Source organism: Cololabis saira, chromosome 9 (assembly GCF_033807715.1).
Source record: "Cololabis saira isolate AMF1-May2022 chromosome 9, fColSai1.1, whole genome shotgun sequence".
NCBI classification, from domain to species: Eukaryota; Metazoa; Chordata; class Actinopteri; order Beloniformes; family Belonidae; genus Cololabis; species Cololabis saira.
The window spans coordinates 48807648-48822302 of record NC_084595.1 but is presented as its reverse complement, the minus strand read 5'-3'; the positions used below and the strand labels follow the sequence as shown (position 1 = coordinate 48822302).

The 14655-nt window shown below is 43.3% G+C and overlaps 1 protein-coding gene across 4 annotated transcripts in view; it reads right to left on the bottom strand.

The window, feature by feature from the left end:
* LOC133450816 (tenascin-like) overlaps window positions 1–14655 on the bottom strand; it is a 298463-nt gene that overhangs the window by 69914 nt on the left and 213894 nt on the right. For all 4 annotated transcript variants that reach the window (XM_061729719.1, XM_061729721.1, XM_061729718.1 and 1 more), the window contains 4 exons: window positions 10403–11623; window positions 5455–5718; window positions 5251–5366; window positions 1298–1451 (listed from right to left, as the gene is read on the bottom strand). In XM_061729719.1, coding sequence (XP_061585703.1) covers window positions 1298–1451; window positions 5251–5366; window positions 5455–5718; window positions 10403–11623 — 1755 coding nt within the window. The remainder of the gene's footprint in view (window positions 1–1297; window positions 1452–5250; window positions 5367–5454; window positions 5719–10402; window positions 11624–14655) is intronic.

Here is a 14655-nt window from a genome sequence, read left to right as displayed (position 1 = left end):
TTTGGTGGTAGTGGTGAGATTTTTTCCCACGCTGTCAAAGCGCTGTGTTCACTGCTGCACTGCTTCTTCCGCGTTCTGCTTCCCGCGTTCTGTTTCCCGCGTGACGTCAGGTGACGTCAGGTGACTCTCCACTATCATAAGATGAGCAATCAATATATCGCCAAAGTATCGAATTGGGACTTACCCGTATCGTCCCACCCCTATTATCAAGCATGTCTGTGACATGCAGGTAATTCGTTCAAGAGCATCACGCTGCAGACTGTGTAGAGAATGAAGCTCCACTGAACTTTACTGCAGACTGGAACCATGTGGCGCTTTGGGAAAGGTTTCACTCAGAAAGCACTCAGCATTTAATAAGGAAACATTTATATTTTGCTGTAAGGTCATTGAAGAATAGTGGTAAGTTAGGGTAATGTATCAGGTGGAGCTCAGTGGCTCTCCATGCAGTCAGGTCTCTCTCAATTTGTTTAGTGTGTCCTAATTTGTCTGGCCCCTGTATGTTCTTTTAGACAGTAATGCATCGTGGGTTAAGATCGAAATTTTGTCTGCATGGTAGTTGTAGGCTTTAGGACACATCTTAAAAAACACACAATCCCACCTCTCAAACCAGTTGCTAGAGATTCAAATTAAATGTAAATTCCTAGTTTAAAAAGGGAGGAATTGTATACTGTTACTATGCTATTTTGACCAAAATATAACGCTAATAAAGTGAAAATGTTCTTTGAATTAGATTCAGTTTGGGAAGAAAAAGGCAAAATCTGGTTTCTGGTTTCTGGTGTTCTGGATTCCTTTATACAAGTGCCACTATCATCAGGTCAGGCACAACAATAGCTTTCAAAAAGAGAGAACAATGAAATGGTTAAATTAAGATGAGTAATCAGTCGCAGAGTTGAAAAATGCCAAAAAGAACATGAAGTATGAATTTCTTTTCCATACCTTCCACATACAATTCAGACTAATGTCAGGGGTGGCAGGGCCTGTCCTAGCAAATACAGGCTGTTCCTTGGACAGGTTCTTTTTTTCTTTCTTTTATGTGTAGTACTGGGGAGTTTCTAAGCTCTTCAGAAATCTCTGATCATTCCTGATATAAGTAGATTTTATTCAACTTTGTTGTCTAAATGTTAACTTCATCTTTTTGACGAAACCCCTAAATCCTATTTAAAATACCGTTAAATATTTGACAGAAAGAAATGATAAACAACCTACATTACATTTGAGTTATGATGTGCTGGATGACTGCAGAGAACTGATTACATTTTCATTATTCTGGCAAAAAAAACAAACTATGTACACTCACATGTGACAACACTCTTGGAGGCAGGTGGCCCACGCTTGTCGTTTTTCACCACCTCCAGCTTCACCTCGTACTCCTGACCTGGACCCAGGCCCGACTGCTCAAAGGTGGTTTCTGGGCGGCCAAGGGAGTTAAGAATCTCACCATCATCCTCTTTCTAACAAAAAAGAGAAAAACTCAGGTCTTCAATCATAATAAAGACAATCTTGGCATAATGTGCAAAGAGAAGGCTATACAAAACAGGCAAGCCATACGTAATAGTGCAATGGTTTGCACTAAAATGTTGATAGGGAATTTAGTATAACTGAATGGGACAATGATCAGATGTTGTGGTGCTTTTGGAAAGGTTTCACTCAGAAAGCACAGCATTTAATAAGGAAACATTTATTTTTTATGATTTTGTCTCAATGATACCATCCAAACCACCTCCTTCTTGGTTTGGATTCATTGGATTCATATGTGTCAAAATTTCTGTGGAAGAATAAAACACCACGTATTAGTTTTTTTTTGCAAAAATCCAAAGAATGTGGAGGTTTAGAGTTACCTAATTCCAGTATTACTTCATAGCCAATAAATTACAGTATATTGTAAAATGGTCGAAAAATCATTCTTTAGATAGTCAATGGCTGGACTCAGAGCAAGTGTTTTGCAATGATCTGGAAATCTCAGAGTTACCATTTATTAGTCAAAGCATTAAACATCATAAATGTTTCAAAAGCATTAATATTAGCACAACTCTGACAGCCTGGTGGGAATTCCTTAAAGTAGCTAAAATTTCACTTTTTCCATGTGACCGTACACCCATATGAAACAACCCAGATATCCTAAAAAATTGTAAACTTTGCTCAATGGAGATATCAAGGAATACGGTATCTACAGCACGTAATTGTAGGAGGACAGTTTGTACGTTTAACGTTTAATACACTTACAGTTCAATAAGTAATTAGCAGTAACACATTTTTAGAATACCAACAACTTAAGGCCATAATAAATAAAAAATATAAACTTAACCAATTGGACCTACAACTTCCCGCCAGGATAATAGAATTATTGAACCTAAGCACTCTAAAGTTGTTATCAAAACTTTACAGGTTAGTGTCTAAAATAGATAATTCAGTCTCTCTTCCGATTTCAAAATGGGAGGCAGATCTCTCTCTTAACACCGACCAGATTTCTTGGTCACAAATATGTTTAAATACTTTCACTATGACTAAGAACCCAAACTTACAACTTATACAGTACAAAGTTCTTCATAGAATACATTATAAAGGACAAAGGATGTTCCAGATGGGCTTTGTCACCTCTAACATCTGCTCACAGTGTACAAAGAACATCCGTGATAATTATATGCATGCTTTATGGTTTTGTACACCGGTACGGAGATTCTGGACGGATATTTGTGAGGATTTATCCACATGGATCAACTACAGAATACCAGTGGGCCCCACGATATGTATATTAGGTCACCAGGGAGATATTCAAATGGAACCTAACTGGATACACTTGGTTCTCACTGCCTTATGTATCGCAAAGAAAACCATTCTAGTGAATTGGAAACAAAAGTCCAGTTTATGTATTAACCACTTTAGGAATATTCTGTCAGATCACATTAGTAGTGGGATAATGTCTGCCTCCACTGAACAACATTCGGCTGAATTGCACTCTCTCTGGTCCCCGATTATTGGCTTCGTTACCAAGTGGAGGCGGGGGGGTGGTGATCTCGTAGCCGTTGGGGTTGGGGGTTGGCTTGGGGGGCTGGGGTGCGGGCCTCTGGTGGCCCCTGGGGGGGGTGGGTGGGGCCGTGGGGCCCTGTCCCTAGCCAGTGGGGGCCCTGGGGGCCTATGGGGGGGTTATCTCATGGCAGTGGGGGACGTGGCTGGGGGGGGGCTCGGGTGGGAGGCTGTGGCTAGGGCGTCTCCGGTTTTTCCTGGGGGGGGGGGCTGGGCTGTGGGCGTGGGGGTCCCGCTCGGAGGGCCCGGCCCTGCCTGGCTGGGGGGTGGCTGTCTGCGCTGGGGGGCATTGATGCCTTGGTCCTCTGTCACTGGGCGGGGGCTGGATTCCCCTTCGTCTGTGGGGACTCTGTGACCTTTGGGGTGTCCACCGGGGTGGCCCCGGGGGTGGGGGGTGGGGCCGGGGGTCGGGCCTCCCCTGGCCGGGGGGTGCGCGGACGGGCGCGGCGGCGGGATGGAGTCATTCTCAGGTGTCTATGTCTTATGTTGTCAGTATGAATGGAGGGATGTTGGACCATTTCCTCCTCCGCCTGGGGGCTCCGACGGCGCCGGGGGCGCCCATGGAGGTACGGTGGGGCCCTGGCATGGCTCAGAGGGCCGGCCCCCGTCGACTTGGATGGCCGGCGGGGGAGCGTGGGCGCCTTTCCAGGGCTCTACTGGCCCTGCCTCCTGGCTTCGGCCTCCGATCCCCCTCCTGCCCCCCCTACACGATTCATACGCACACGGGCGAAGGGGCGGGGGGTCCGGGGCGTAGGGGGACATTGTCCCACGTGGCCCGGTACTCCCTGCCTCACGGTTTTTATAACACTGTAGACACTGCACATTCAACATTTAATAAATACACTTAACCCCCCCCCCCAAAAAAAAAAAAAAAAAAAAAAAATCACTGGGTTTGTATGTGTATATTTATGTATGTGTACGCATATGTATGCGTATATATATTCAATTCAATTTTATTTATATAGCGTCTAATACAACAGATGTTGTCTCTAGACGCTTTCCAGAGATCCAGAACATGAACATGAACATAAACATAAACATAAACCCCCAGGCAATTATTATATAAACAATGGCAGGTAAAAACTCCCATATATATCCCCATATATATGTATATATATATTAAATATAGTAATAATGCACATATATATACTTTTGGTTTCTACCATCATGGTATCAATCAATAATATGTGTGCAGACAAGGGAAGACAAAAAAAAAAAAAAAAAAATACACTTAACAAGGATACTAAGTTCTGGAGGGGGGGGAGATCATTGTCAGTATGATACCCTGACCTCCCCCTCCCTGTTTTTATTGCATTAATTACATGCACTCAACACCAGGGTCGGGAGGGGGGCCCACACCACCCACGTTCCCTCGCCGGCCTGGGATAGACGGCTTCTCGCCGGGTGGGGGTCGTTGGCCTGGGGGGTGAGGGCCTCCTGGCCACATGTCCGGCCCGGACCGGGTGGCCGGGGTTCGCCTGGGTAGCGGTCCACCGCCGCGGGATCCCTGGCTGCCTATTCCCGTAGTCCTGGGGGCCCCCTCGGCTGCCACTGGGGGGGGGGGGGGGGGGGCGGGCCTTGCTGGCGGTGGGTTTCCACCCGCCCTCTTCTCGCCCTCTGTGGGGTTGCTGTTGTCCTGGGTTCCGGGTTCATCCTTGTCGTTTTTGGGGTTAGTTAGTCGCCGTAGCTTAGCTCAGTTTCGTGTTTCGTTTGTGGTTTTTGTTGCAGATCTCCAGTGCTCGACGTGTGCCTCCATGTGTTCTTGCTTCCTGGATTACTTTTCCCCAAAAAAAAAAAACCCCTCTGGGTTTGTATGTGTATATATATGTATGTGTATGCGTATGTATGCGTATATATATATATATATGTATATATATTAAATATAGTAACAATGCACATATATATATGCCTTAGGTTTTTACCAGCATGGTATTAACCATTAATATGTGTGCAGACAAGGTAAAAAAAAAATGTCTAAACATTTATTTTGTGCTGTAAGGTCATTGAAGATGTCAGTGTCTGCTAACAATTTGAACTGATGTGTTTTTACCTTCTGGCTCAACTAAACTTTTTTCCAGGCATTCCATGTGCTTACAGACATTGGAACATGCATATATGAAGTGGGGTATTTGAAATAGGGGTTCTGCTATGGATCACACAGTATCGAGTTTGATCCAGGCTGCCATAGGCAGTGGTTGCATTAACATTTTTCATGGCAGGACTCACTGTGTTTCTGAAGATGAGATTCCACCCATCAAAGGGAATATCCAATGGATCCCACTGCACCTCCACTGATGTTTCCCGCACTGACTTGAACTTAAGACCCTCAGGTTCAGGAAGATCTAAAACAGACAATTAGGAAGTTCTTAGTATCTTTCATAGTGATTTTAAATTCCATTTTAGGAAATGCAACAGAGAGGATTTACTTACGTGTTGCCACTCTCGCACTGACAGGAACGCTCTTTTTATTATTGAGGACAGCATAGACACTGATGAGATACTCAACACCAGGCTCAAGCTCTCGAATCGTGGCCACCTTCTCTGCCCCAGGCACCTGCATGTCTAGCTCCAGACCCCCTGGAGCCGTGGGCACGTAGGTGATAAGGTACTCCGTGACGCGCATCTCATTCTCCCAGGATACGTCCACTGTTTCTGGGGTAACTTCCACCACAGTTAGATCTTTTGCTGGTGACACTGTAGAAAGACAACAAAGAAAATGTATCTACACCAAACGTCTCCAACTTGTATAACAGTTAAAAACTTGGGGATGATAAACTAACTTTGCGATGACTTTTGGAGCATTTTATCAAGGAGAAAAGTAAAGTATTGTTGCCTGAAGTTCTGAAAGTGACCTATTATAAAGTTACCTAAAAACCTAAAAGCAAAAAGACTAAAAGTCTAAATGGGGGTCAGACGTGAGGATGTAAAACACAGAAAGATAATCTTGTGAGGGCATGAAAAGAGCTAGACTACTGATGCCCCTGAACATGTCTCTTCAGCTATAAAGAACTTCCCCATGTTTCTAGTTTATTTAGGTTTACCCTACAATGAAATAATGCTCATCACTCATGACAAGCCTATTTGCCATGACCACATTTTAGAATATTTAGGGCCTGAGCACTGAGGGTGCGAGGACCCTCTTGTATCTGTAGCGTTTATTAGGGCCCGAGCACTGAGGGTGCGAGGACGCTATTGTATCTGTAGCGTTTATTATTATTATTAGGGCCCGAGCACTGACAGTGCGAAGGCCCTATTGTATCTGTAGAAATATATATATATTTTTTCTTTTTCTCGTTTTTATTTTTCCGACGAAATAAGGGCCTTTTTGCCCCCCTAAATGTGCCACAAAAGTCACCAAATTTTGCACGCAAGCCAAGCCATGCGAAAAATTTGACATTTAATGGTTTGCATTAATGGGCGTGGCCTAATGGCTCAACAGCACCACCTAGAAAACTTTGTTCCTCAAGCCCCACAATACGGTTTGACGTACATGCACGAAAATCGGTACACACCTGTATCATGTCGCAACTTAAAGTACTTAAAAAGTATCTTGGCGCCATGGCCACAACCGAACAGGAAGTTGGCCATTTTGAATTAATCGTGTAATTTTGGCGCAATTTATGCCATTCCTTCGGCAATTAATACGGCCCGAACCGTAACGTGCACCCAGGTGTTATTCATCAAAATGTGCGTCTCCATCCTGCGACAACGCAGATTACTTTTCTCAGTCAAAAGCGTTACCATGGCGACGCTAGATGCTGAAAAGCGTGCCCCCCCCTTCATCTGATTGGTCCATATTTGATAGTTCCCAAAAGTCTCCAAATTTTGCACGCAAGCCATGCCTGGCGAAAAATTTGATATTAAATGGTTTGCATTAATGGGCGTGGCAAAATGGCTCAACAGCACCCCCTAGAAAACTTTGTGCCTCAAGCCCCACAATACGGTTTGACGTACATGCACGAAAATCAGTACACACTTGTATCATGTCGCAACTTAAAGAAAAGTCTCTTGGCGCCATGGCCGAAACCGAACAGGAAGTCGGTTTTATTTCGGCAGTTAATACAGCCCGAGCCGTAACATGCACCCAGGTGTGTTATACATCAAAATGTGCGTCTACATCCAAGTGATGACGCTCATTACTTTTCTCAGTCAAAAGCGTTACTGTGGCGCAATAGATGCCAAAAAGCGCGCGCCCCCTTCATTTGATTGGTCCATATTTGATAGTTCCTACTTTTTGCCATAACTTTTGAATGGTTTGACCTAAAGACTCGTGGGTGGTGTCATAGAACATGCTTTTGAGTACTTGACCTTCATTGGCCTGAATTAGCCCCACCTCTTCTTCTGATTGGTCGATATGTGATAGTTCCTGTTTTCTGCAATAACCTTTGAATAGTTTGACATAGAGAGTCGTTGGTGGTGTCATCAAACATGGTTTTGAGTCCTTGAACATAATTGGTGCAAATTAGCCCCGCCCCTTAATCTGATTGGTCGATATCTGTTAGTTCCTACTTTCTGCCATAACTATAAATGGTTTGATATAGAGAGTCGTGGGTGGTGTCATCCGCTAAATGTCCAGGCCTGAAGAATCTACGTATGCAAGTCATACAAGCTTCCACTGCAGCACGTCTGAACGTGCACAAGGGTGTGAGGGCCCGTTCATCGCAAAGATAGTTGCAAGCAAATAACAGTCCATCATTCTCTAGGGAGAAATACAATTGAGTGGAAGACTGTGGCAATTTTTTTCACTGTTGCAACGGTAAGCGAAACAGTCAGCGAAAACAAATAACAATAACAACAACCAAAATAGTTGTTTTAAAGACAGTTACCTGAAGAAAGCTTCATCTTACTAAAAAGAACAAGACTAAAAAGAACATGACTACTGTTGGTATACTGATGCTTCATAAACCGCATTCTGATTTTTTTTAGTCTTTGTTAAATAAATAATGGCACAGTGCATTTTGTTTCTGCTGTGGTTGTTGTTATGAGGTTTAATTTACTTACAGTGAGGCAAAAAATAATTTAGTCAGACACCAGTTGTGCAACTTAAAAAGACAAAAGAGGCCTGGTATTTTCATCACAGGTATATCTCAACTATGAGAGACAAAATGAAAACAAAAAATCCAGAAAAATCACATTTTTAAATAATGTATTTGCAAATTAAAGTGGAACATAAGTATTTGGTCAATAACAAAAGTTCATTTCAATACTTTGCTATATACCCTTTGTTGACAATGACAGAGGTCAAACGTTTTCTGTAAGTCTTCACAAGGTTTGTACACTGTTGCTGGTATTTTGGTCCGTTCCTCCATGCAGATCTCCTCTAGAACAGTGATGTTTTGGGGCTGTCGCTGGGCAACACAGACTTTCAACTCTCTCCAAAGATTCTCTATGGGGTTGAGATCTGGAGACTGGCTAGGCCACTCCAGGACTTTGAAATGTTTCTTATGAAGCCACTCCTTCGTTTCCCAGACGATGTGTTTGGGATCATTGTCCTGCTGAAAGACCCAGCCACGTTTCATCTTCAATGCCCTGCTGATGGAAGGTTTTCACTCAAAATCTCACCATACATGGCCCCATTAATTCTTTCCCTTACACAGATCCGGCATCCTGGTCCCTTTGCAGAAAAACATCCCCAAAGCATGATGTTTCCACCCCCATGCTTCACAGTAGTTTTGGTGTTCTTTGGATGCAACTCAGCTTTCCTTCTCCTCCAAAGAGGACAAGTTGTGTTTCTACCAAAAAGTTCTATTTTGGTTTCATCTGACCACATAACATTCTTCCAATCCTCTTGTGCATCATCCAAATCCTCTCTAGGAAACTTCAGACGGGCCTGGACATGTACTGGCTTCAGCTGGGGGAACGTCTGGCACTGCAGGATTTGACTCCCTGGCGGCATAGTGTGTTACTGATGGTTCCTTTGTTACTCTGGTCCCAGCTCTCTGCAGGTCCTTCACTAGGTCCCCGTGTGGTTCTGGGATCTTTACTCACCGTTCTTGTGATCATTTTTACCCCCCGGGGTGAGATCATGGAGCCCCAGATGGAGGAAGATTATCAGTGTCTTGTATGTCTTCCATTTTCTAATAATTGCTCCACAGTTGATTTCTTCACTCCAAGCTGCTACCTATTGCAGATTCAGTCTTCCCAGCCTGGTGCAGGTCTACAATTTTGTTTCTCACATCCTTTGACAGCTCTCTGGTCTTGGCCATAGTGGAGTTTGGAGTGTGACTGTTTGAGGTTGTGGACAGGAGTCTTTTATACTGTTAAGGAGTTAAAACAGGTGCCATTAATACAGGTAACGAGTGGAGGACAGAGGAGCCTCTTAAATAAGAAGTTACAGGTCTGTGAAAGCCAGAAATCTTGCTTGTTTGTAGGTAACCAAATACTTATTTTACTGAGGAATTCACAAATTAATTCAGTAAAAATCGTACAATGTGTTTTCATGGATTCTTTCCCCCCATTCTGTCTCTCATAGTTGAATTTCCCTATGATGAAAATTACAGACCTCTCATCTTTTTAAGTGGGAGAACTTGCACAATTGGTGGCTGACTAAATACTTTTTTGCCCCACTGTAATTAGATTTGATAACTTTTTACTAACGTTCGGACACTTAAAACCTTGAAATTGATGGAAGATTTACAGGCTGTATTTTGGAAAAGACCTTGGAGAAGTTGTAAGTTCGGCTTGGAAATTGACCACAAATTCGGCTGTTTGGAGATCGCCATTGAGATGTACCAGAAAGACTTTAAGGCAGAAGGAACATTACTGCAATCAGCCTGACCCAAAACAATTGTGTTATCGAATTGGGTCCCCGGCTGCTGGCCTTAAAGGCTCCAATCTCCAATCTCCCCCTGGATGTCATGCTGACAAGATGCTCTGCCCCCACTACCCCTCCCCTTTCACCATGGCGCCTGTGGAACTGAATCAGAACTATACAGAAGGTGGCTGATAATACACATCGCTTTCAAGGACAACGGCTGATGAATGAATCTGGGGCAACATTTTTTTTCTGTTGGAACAGGAAATGGAATTATGGCAGGAGAGGAAGTGAAGTATGACAGATGTCAGTTTCCTACTCAGTCTGTAAAATAGTAGGGATCTGTGTATGACCGTAGCCAATTGCAATGCCTTAAAAGTGAGATTTTGTGGAGCCCTCAGGATGACATATGACAGATTGAGGGAGGAAAAAGCTCTTAAACTGATTATTTTCAGCTATTTCAAGATTACAACTTTCCAAACCAAATAACCATAATTTACATCTACTTGAAATAGAGATGACTGTTAACACAGTGCACAGCGTTAATAGTACACATTTTTATAATGAATACAATGACTGTTAAAGTTTTGAAATTTATAATTATGAAAGCATGCTCAACCTTACCCTCAGAGCAGTCCTCTCCAATGAAGCCCTCATCACATATACACATTCCATTTTCACAGCGCCCTTGGTTGTGGCAGTCTGCTGGGCAGGTCAGTATCGAGCAGTCTGGACCGGTGAAGCCCTCATAACACACGCAGGTGCCGTCGACACAATAACCTCTGTCTCCACAGTTGTTGGGACATGTCTTCTCACTGCAGTCCTCACCAGTGAAACCCTTATGACAGACACACTGTCCATTCACACAGTGACCTCGGTTCAGACAGTTGTTGGGACAGGTAAGTTCGCCACAGTCTTTGCCTGTAAAGCCTACAAAGCACACACACTTTCCATCCACACATTCTCCTCGTCCCATGCAGTCTTCAGGACAGGTCTTGATGCTGCAGTCTTCCCCAGCAAAACCTTGGTCACATAAGCACTGTCCGTTGACACAGCGGCCCCGGTCTAGGCAATTGTTAGGGCAAGAGAGCTCACTGCAGTCTTCACCTTGGTATCCTATGTCGCAAACACATTCTCCATTATTGCAATGGCCATTGTTGCTACAGTTATCAGGGCATGACATGATGGAGCAATCTTCTCCTTCAAATCCAGGATCACAGATACATTTCCCATTAAAGCAGTGGCCTCGCTCATGGCAGTTCTTGGGACAGGTGAGCTTTGAGCAGTCCTCTCCACTATAGCCCATCTGACACACACACTGGCCTTTCACGCACATGCCACGGTTATTACAATTGTCAGGACAACTGAGTTCACCACAGTCCTCTCCAGTGTATCCTTCTTCACAGTAGCAGGTTCCGTTGTCGCAGCGTCCTCGGTCATAGCAGTCATTTGGACAGATGAGTTCAGAGCAATCAAAGCCCGTCCACGGATAGTCGCAGATGCACTCATCCTCCTCACAGCGACCACGGCCCAGGCAGTTGTTGAGGCAGTTAGTCTGGGAACAATCCTCACCAATGAAGCCCTCTTCGCAGAGGCAGGACCCCTCAACACAGTGCCCGTAGTCACCGCAGTCCAGCAAGCAGATTTCAATGCTACAGTCGTCCCCAGCAAAACCTCCAAAGCATTCACATCTACCATCCACACAGCGGCCCTGGTCCTGGCAGTCGTTGGGACACTCGGGCTCTGTACAGTTGGGGCCCTTCCAACCAGGTTCACACAAGCAGCTGCAAGTCTCGGTGCTCCAGTTCCCACGTCCATGACAGTAGGGCTTTGTTGACACTTCACCTAGAGGCAAGCAAGACATGAAAAGGAAGTTCATTGCAAAACTATTTAACTGCATTAGCTGCTCAGAGAGGTTACCAATATCTGCAGTAGTTTTCCCGTTCAAGTTTTCCCATCTCCACAGCTTTCTTAACTCCATGAAATCATTTTTGGATTAAATTCTTAATTCTGTGCTGGCCAAACAATGAACATGTATCACTGTTTTCATTCAGACTGAAGAAAGTTTGTTTGTTTGTTTTTCTAATATGTGAAGGCATTATCTTTCTTAGCTGATTAATTGATTGTGAGAGTAAAATGACCAAAGACATAACATAAGTGACAGTGATAATTGTGAAAAGATAATGGCCGGGTTTCCTAGATCCAACCTCTCTTAAGGATTTAAGAGAGGTTCAAAGAAGGTTTCAACTAAGAGAGAACCCTAAGATACGGGTGTTTCCCAGATGATTTCTTAACACCGTCCTTTAGTTTCGCTCTTTCAGAAGCTCTTTGGAGGAGCTGTCCGGTTCTGAAACCAAATCAATCGATGCCAGGCAAATCGATCACCGATCACTATCAGCGCATTTTCACACGCAGCACTGCTACCTAACGCACGAATTCCCTGCTGCCTGTGCGTTATAATGACAAATTAAGATGATAAATATAATTCAATGACCCTTTTTCATGATGAAAACAATACTGCAACTAAATAAGAAGTAGTCTTGGTAAGAGAATAATGAGGAAATGTATTGTTTTTATACGATACGATAGGAGAAATTAACTTAACGATCATTCAGCATATAGGGCCACATTGTATCCTCATGACTAGTAAAACAGAATCCTTCACCTCAAAAAAATATTCTGAAGTTTATTTAGCTGCTTGACCGTTTTCACTATTGCATTTATCAACGTTGTATTTGCGGATGTGTGGAGACACTCAGCGGGTGTGGAGACCAGTGTTGGGACTAACGTTATTTAGTAACGGGTTACAGTAACGCCGTTAGTTTTGCGGTAACTAATACTAATACGCATTACTTTTTAAATTCAGTCACGCAATTACCGCTACCAAACGGTGCGTTACTCCGTTATTTCTGGCTACAGGGAAGCTTTTTTTCCCCGCCCGCAGAGACCAGAGGAAACGTAGTGGGCGTGTGTGCGTTCAAAAACATGACGGTCATGGCGAGCCAAGAGAAGGCGAGTTTCGCAACGTGGAATTACAGCAATCCCTGGTTTTTCGCAGGGGTTATGTTCCAAAACGAACCCTTGATAAGTGAATTCTTTTTACAAATATAGAGGGCTTCAAATTTCAGAGATCAGCCCGCCCTCGCACGTATTCCACTGCTCTTCTGAGCCGCTGCATCCCGACTCTGTAGCGTCTTTTTCTCCTAAACCCTGCGGTGTAGCTGTGTTTTTTCAAGAGAAGAAAATAATTATGGGTCGTTGTCTTCGCTCTTTTTTCTTCTGGGCAAAAAGATTCTTATAAACCGACATGCTACCATTGATTATTATATTTGAGGACTGTAATGAACGATTCATCAAAGGCTCCTGTTCTTCAGCTGCTGCTGAAGCTCATTGGCCGTTCTCAGCTTGTTGCTAAGCTATAAACAGTTATAAACCGTTCTGCTTCACGCATGGCGACGTGGTTGATTTGCAGCGAGAACATGCTGTATAGCAGCCAAATTATCAAATACATGATATTCATGATGATCGTTTTATTTGTGCGTAATGCATAAAGCATATACAGGAACACACTTGTTATTCCTTATTTTTCTTTTTTTTCCCCCTTTGCTGTCACCAATGAATGCTAAACAATATAAATCTAAAGTATAAAATAGATCAAAATTTGTGCAGGGTGCATTGTTTTAATATCTCATTGCTTGGTTTGATATTGATTTGCCTGACGCGGCTGGATCTGTGAGTCTTTGTTCACTAAGATGGTTGTAAAGAGTGGGTCAGCAGCATCTTTCATTTCCTTCTTAATGAAAGAGATTCTTAAGCTAAGAGCAACTCTGGGAAACGCGATTTTCTTTCACAGGCTCCTTAATAAGGTTTGAAAGAAGTCTTTCGCTGTTAAGAGCTACTTAACTGATCTGGGAAACCGGGCCAATATTGGTTACATTTAAGAGGTTAATTCTCAATGTTGGAGTCTAACAGATACATTTTAATTAGCGTCTGCCATAAGCGCAAAACCATTTTCAAAGAGGTAATTCCCAATGTTTTTTCAATAATCTAATCAATCTTCCATCGATTAACTGAAAATAAGAATAGTGACAACAGTGCTGGCTTTATTTTTTAATGTCATTTTCCTCTTTTTTTATGACCTTTATCGTAGAGACATCATTAAAAATTGAAAAACCCGGGACCCGTTGTACAACAAGATATTTAAGTCTCATTATGCTAGCTATTACGGTTTTTGAGAGATTCAACTATGCTCATTTTCAAGCTAACAGAACTTTGGACGCTTGTTGCGCGGCAACGCGATATCGCAGAGACATCCATCCAACTTTAAACGACTCGGGACGATGTTGACTACAACATACTCATTAGGCTGTCGTCAACAGCTTTTGAGATATTGAAGCCAAATTGTCAAATTATATCCTATGGGGCTTGTTACCATGGCAACAAAAACCTATGCATTTGTATGGGGGAGCATGTGAATAAAACATGTGTTAATGCTGACCGAACAGCATTGTGCATCCAGGCCTTGGTTTGGTTTATTGGCCATTATTAATAACCCCAAACATGGCAAGAACCACCTCCAACACAACCCAAACAACCTTAAACACAACCACTACAGCCCCAAACCAAAGCAGCGAGAGGGGAAGAATGGGCAGTAAGGCATGCCCATATCAAAATTTCCTGAAATTTCCTAGTTCTTTTATACTATTTGCTTATTATTTTCACAAACTTATTTTTGTCCCTATCCTCTGTTATTACTTATAAGTGTTACCGTGGCAACGCTAAATGCCAAAAAGCAAGAAAAAAGGTGAAAATTCGGACGCTTATTGCTCGGCCGAACTTTATCGTAGAGACATCGTTCAAACTTTCAAACACTCGGC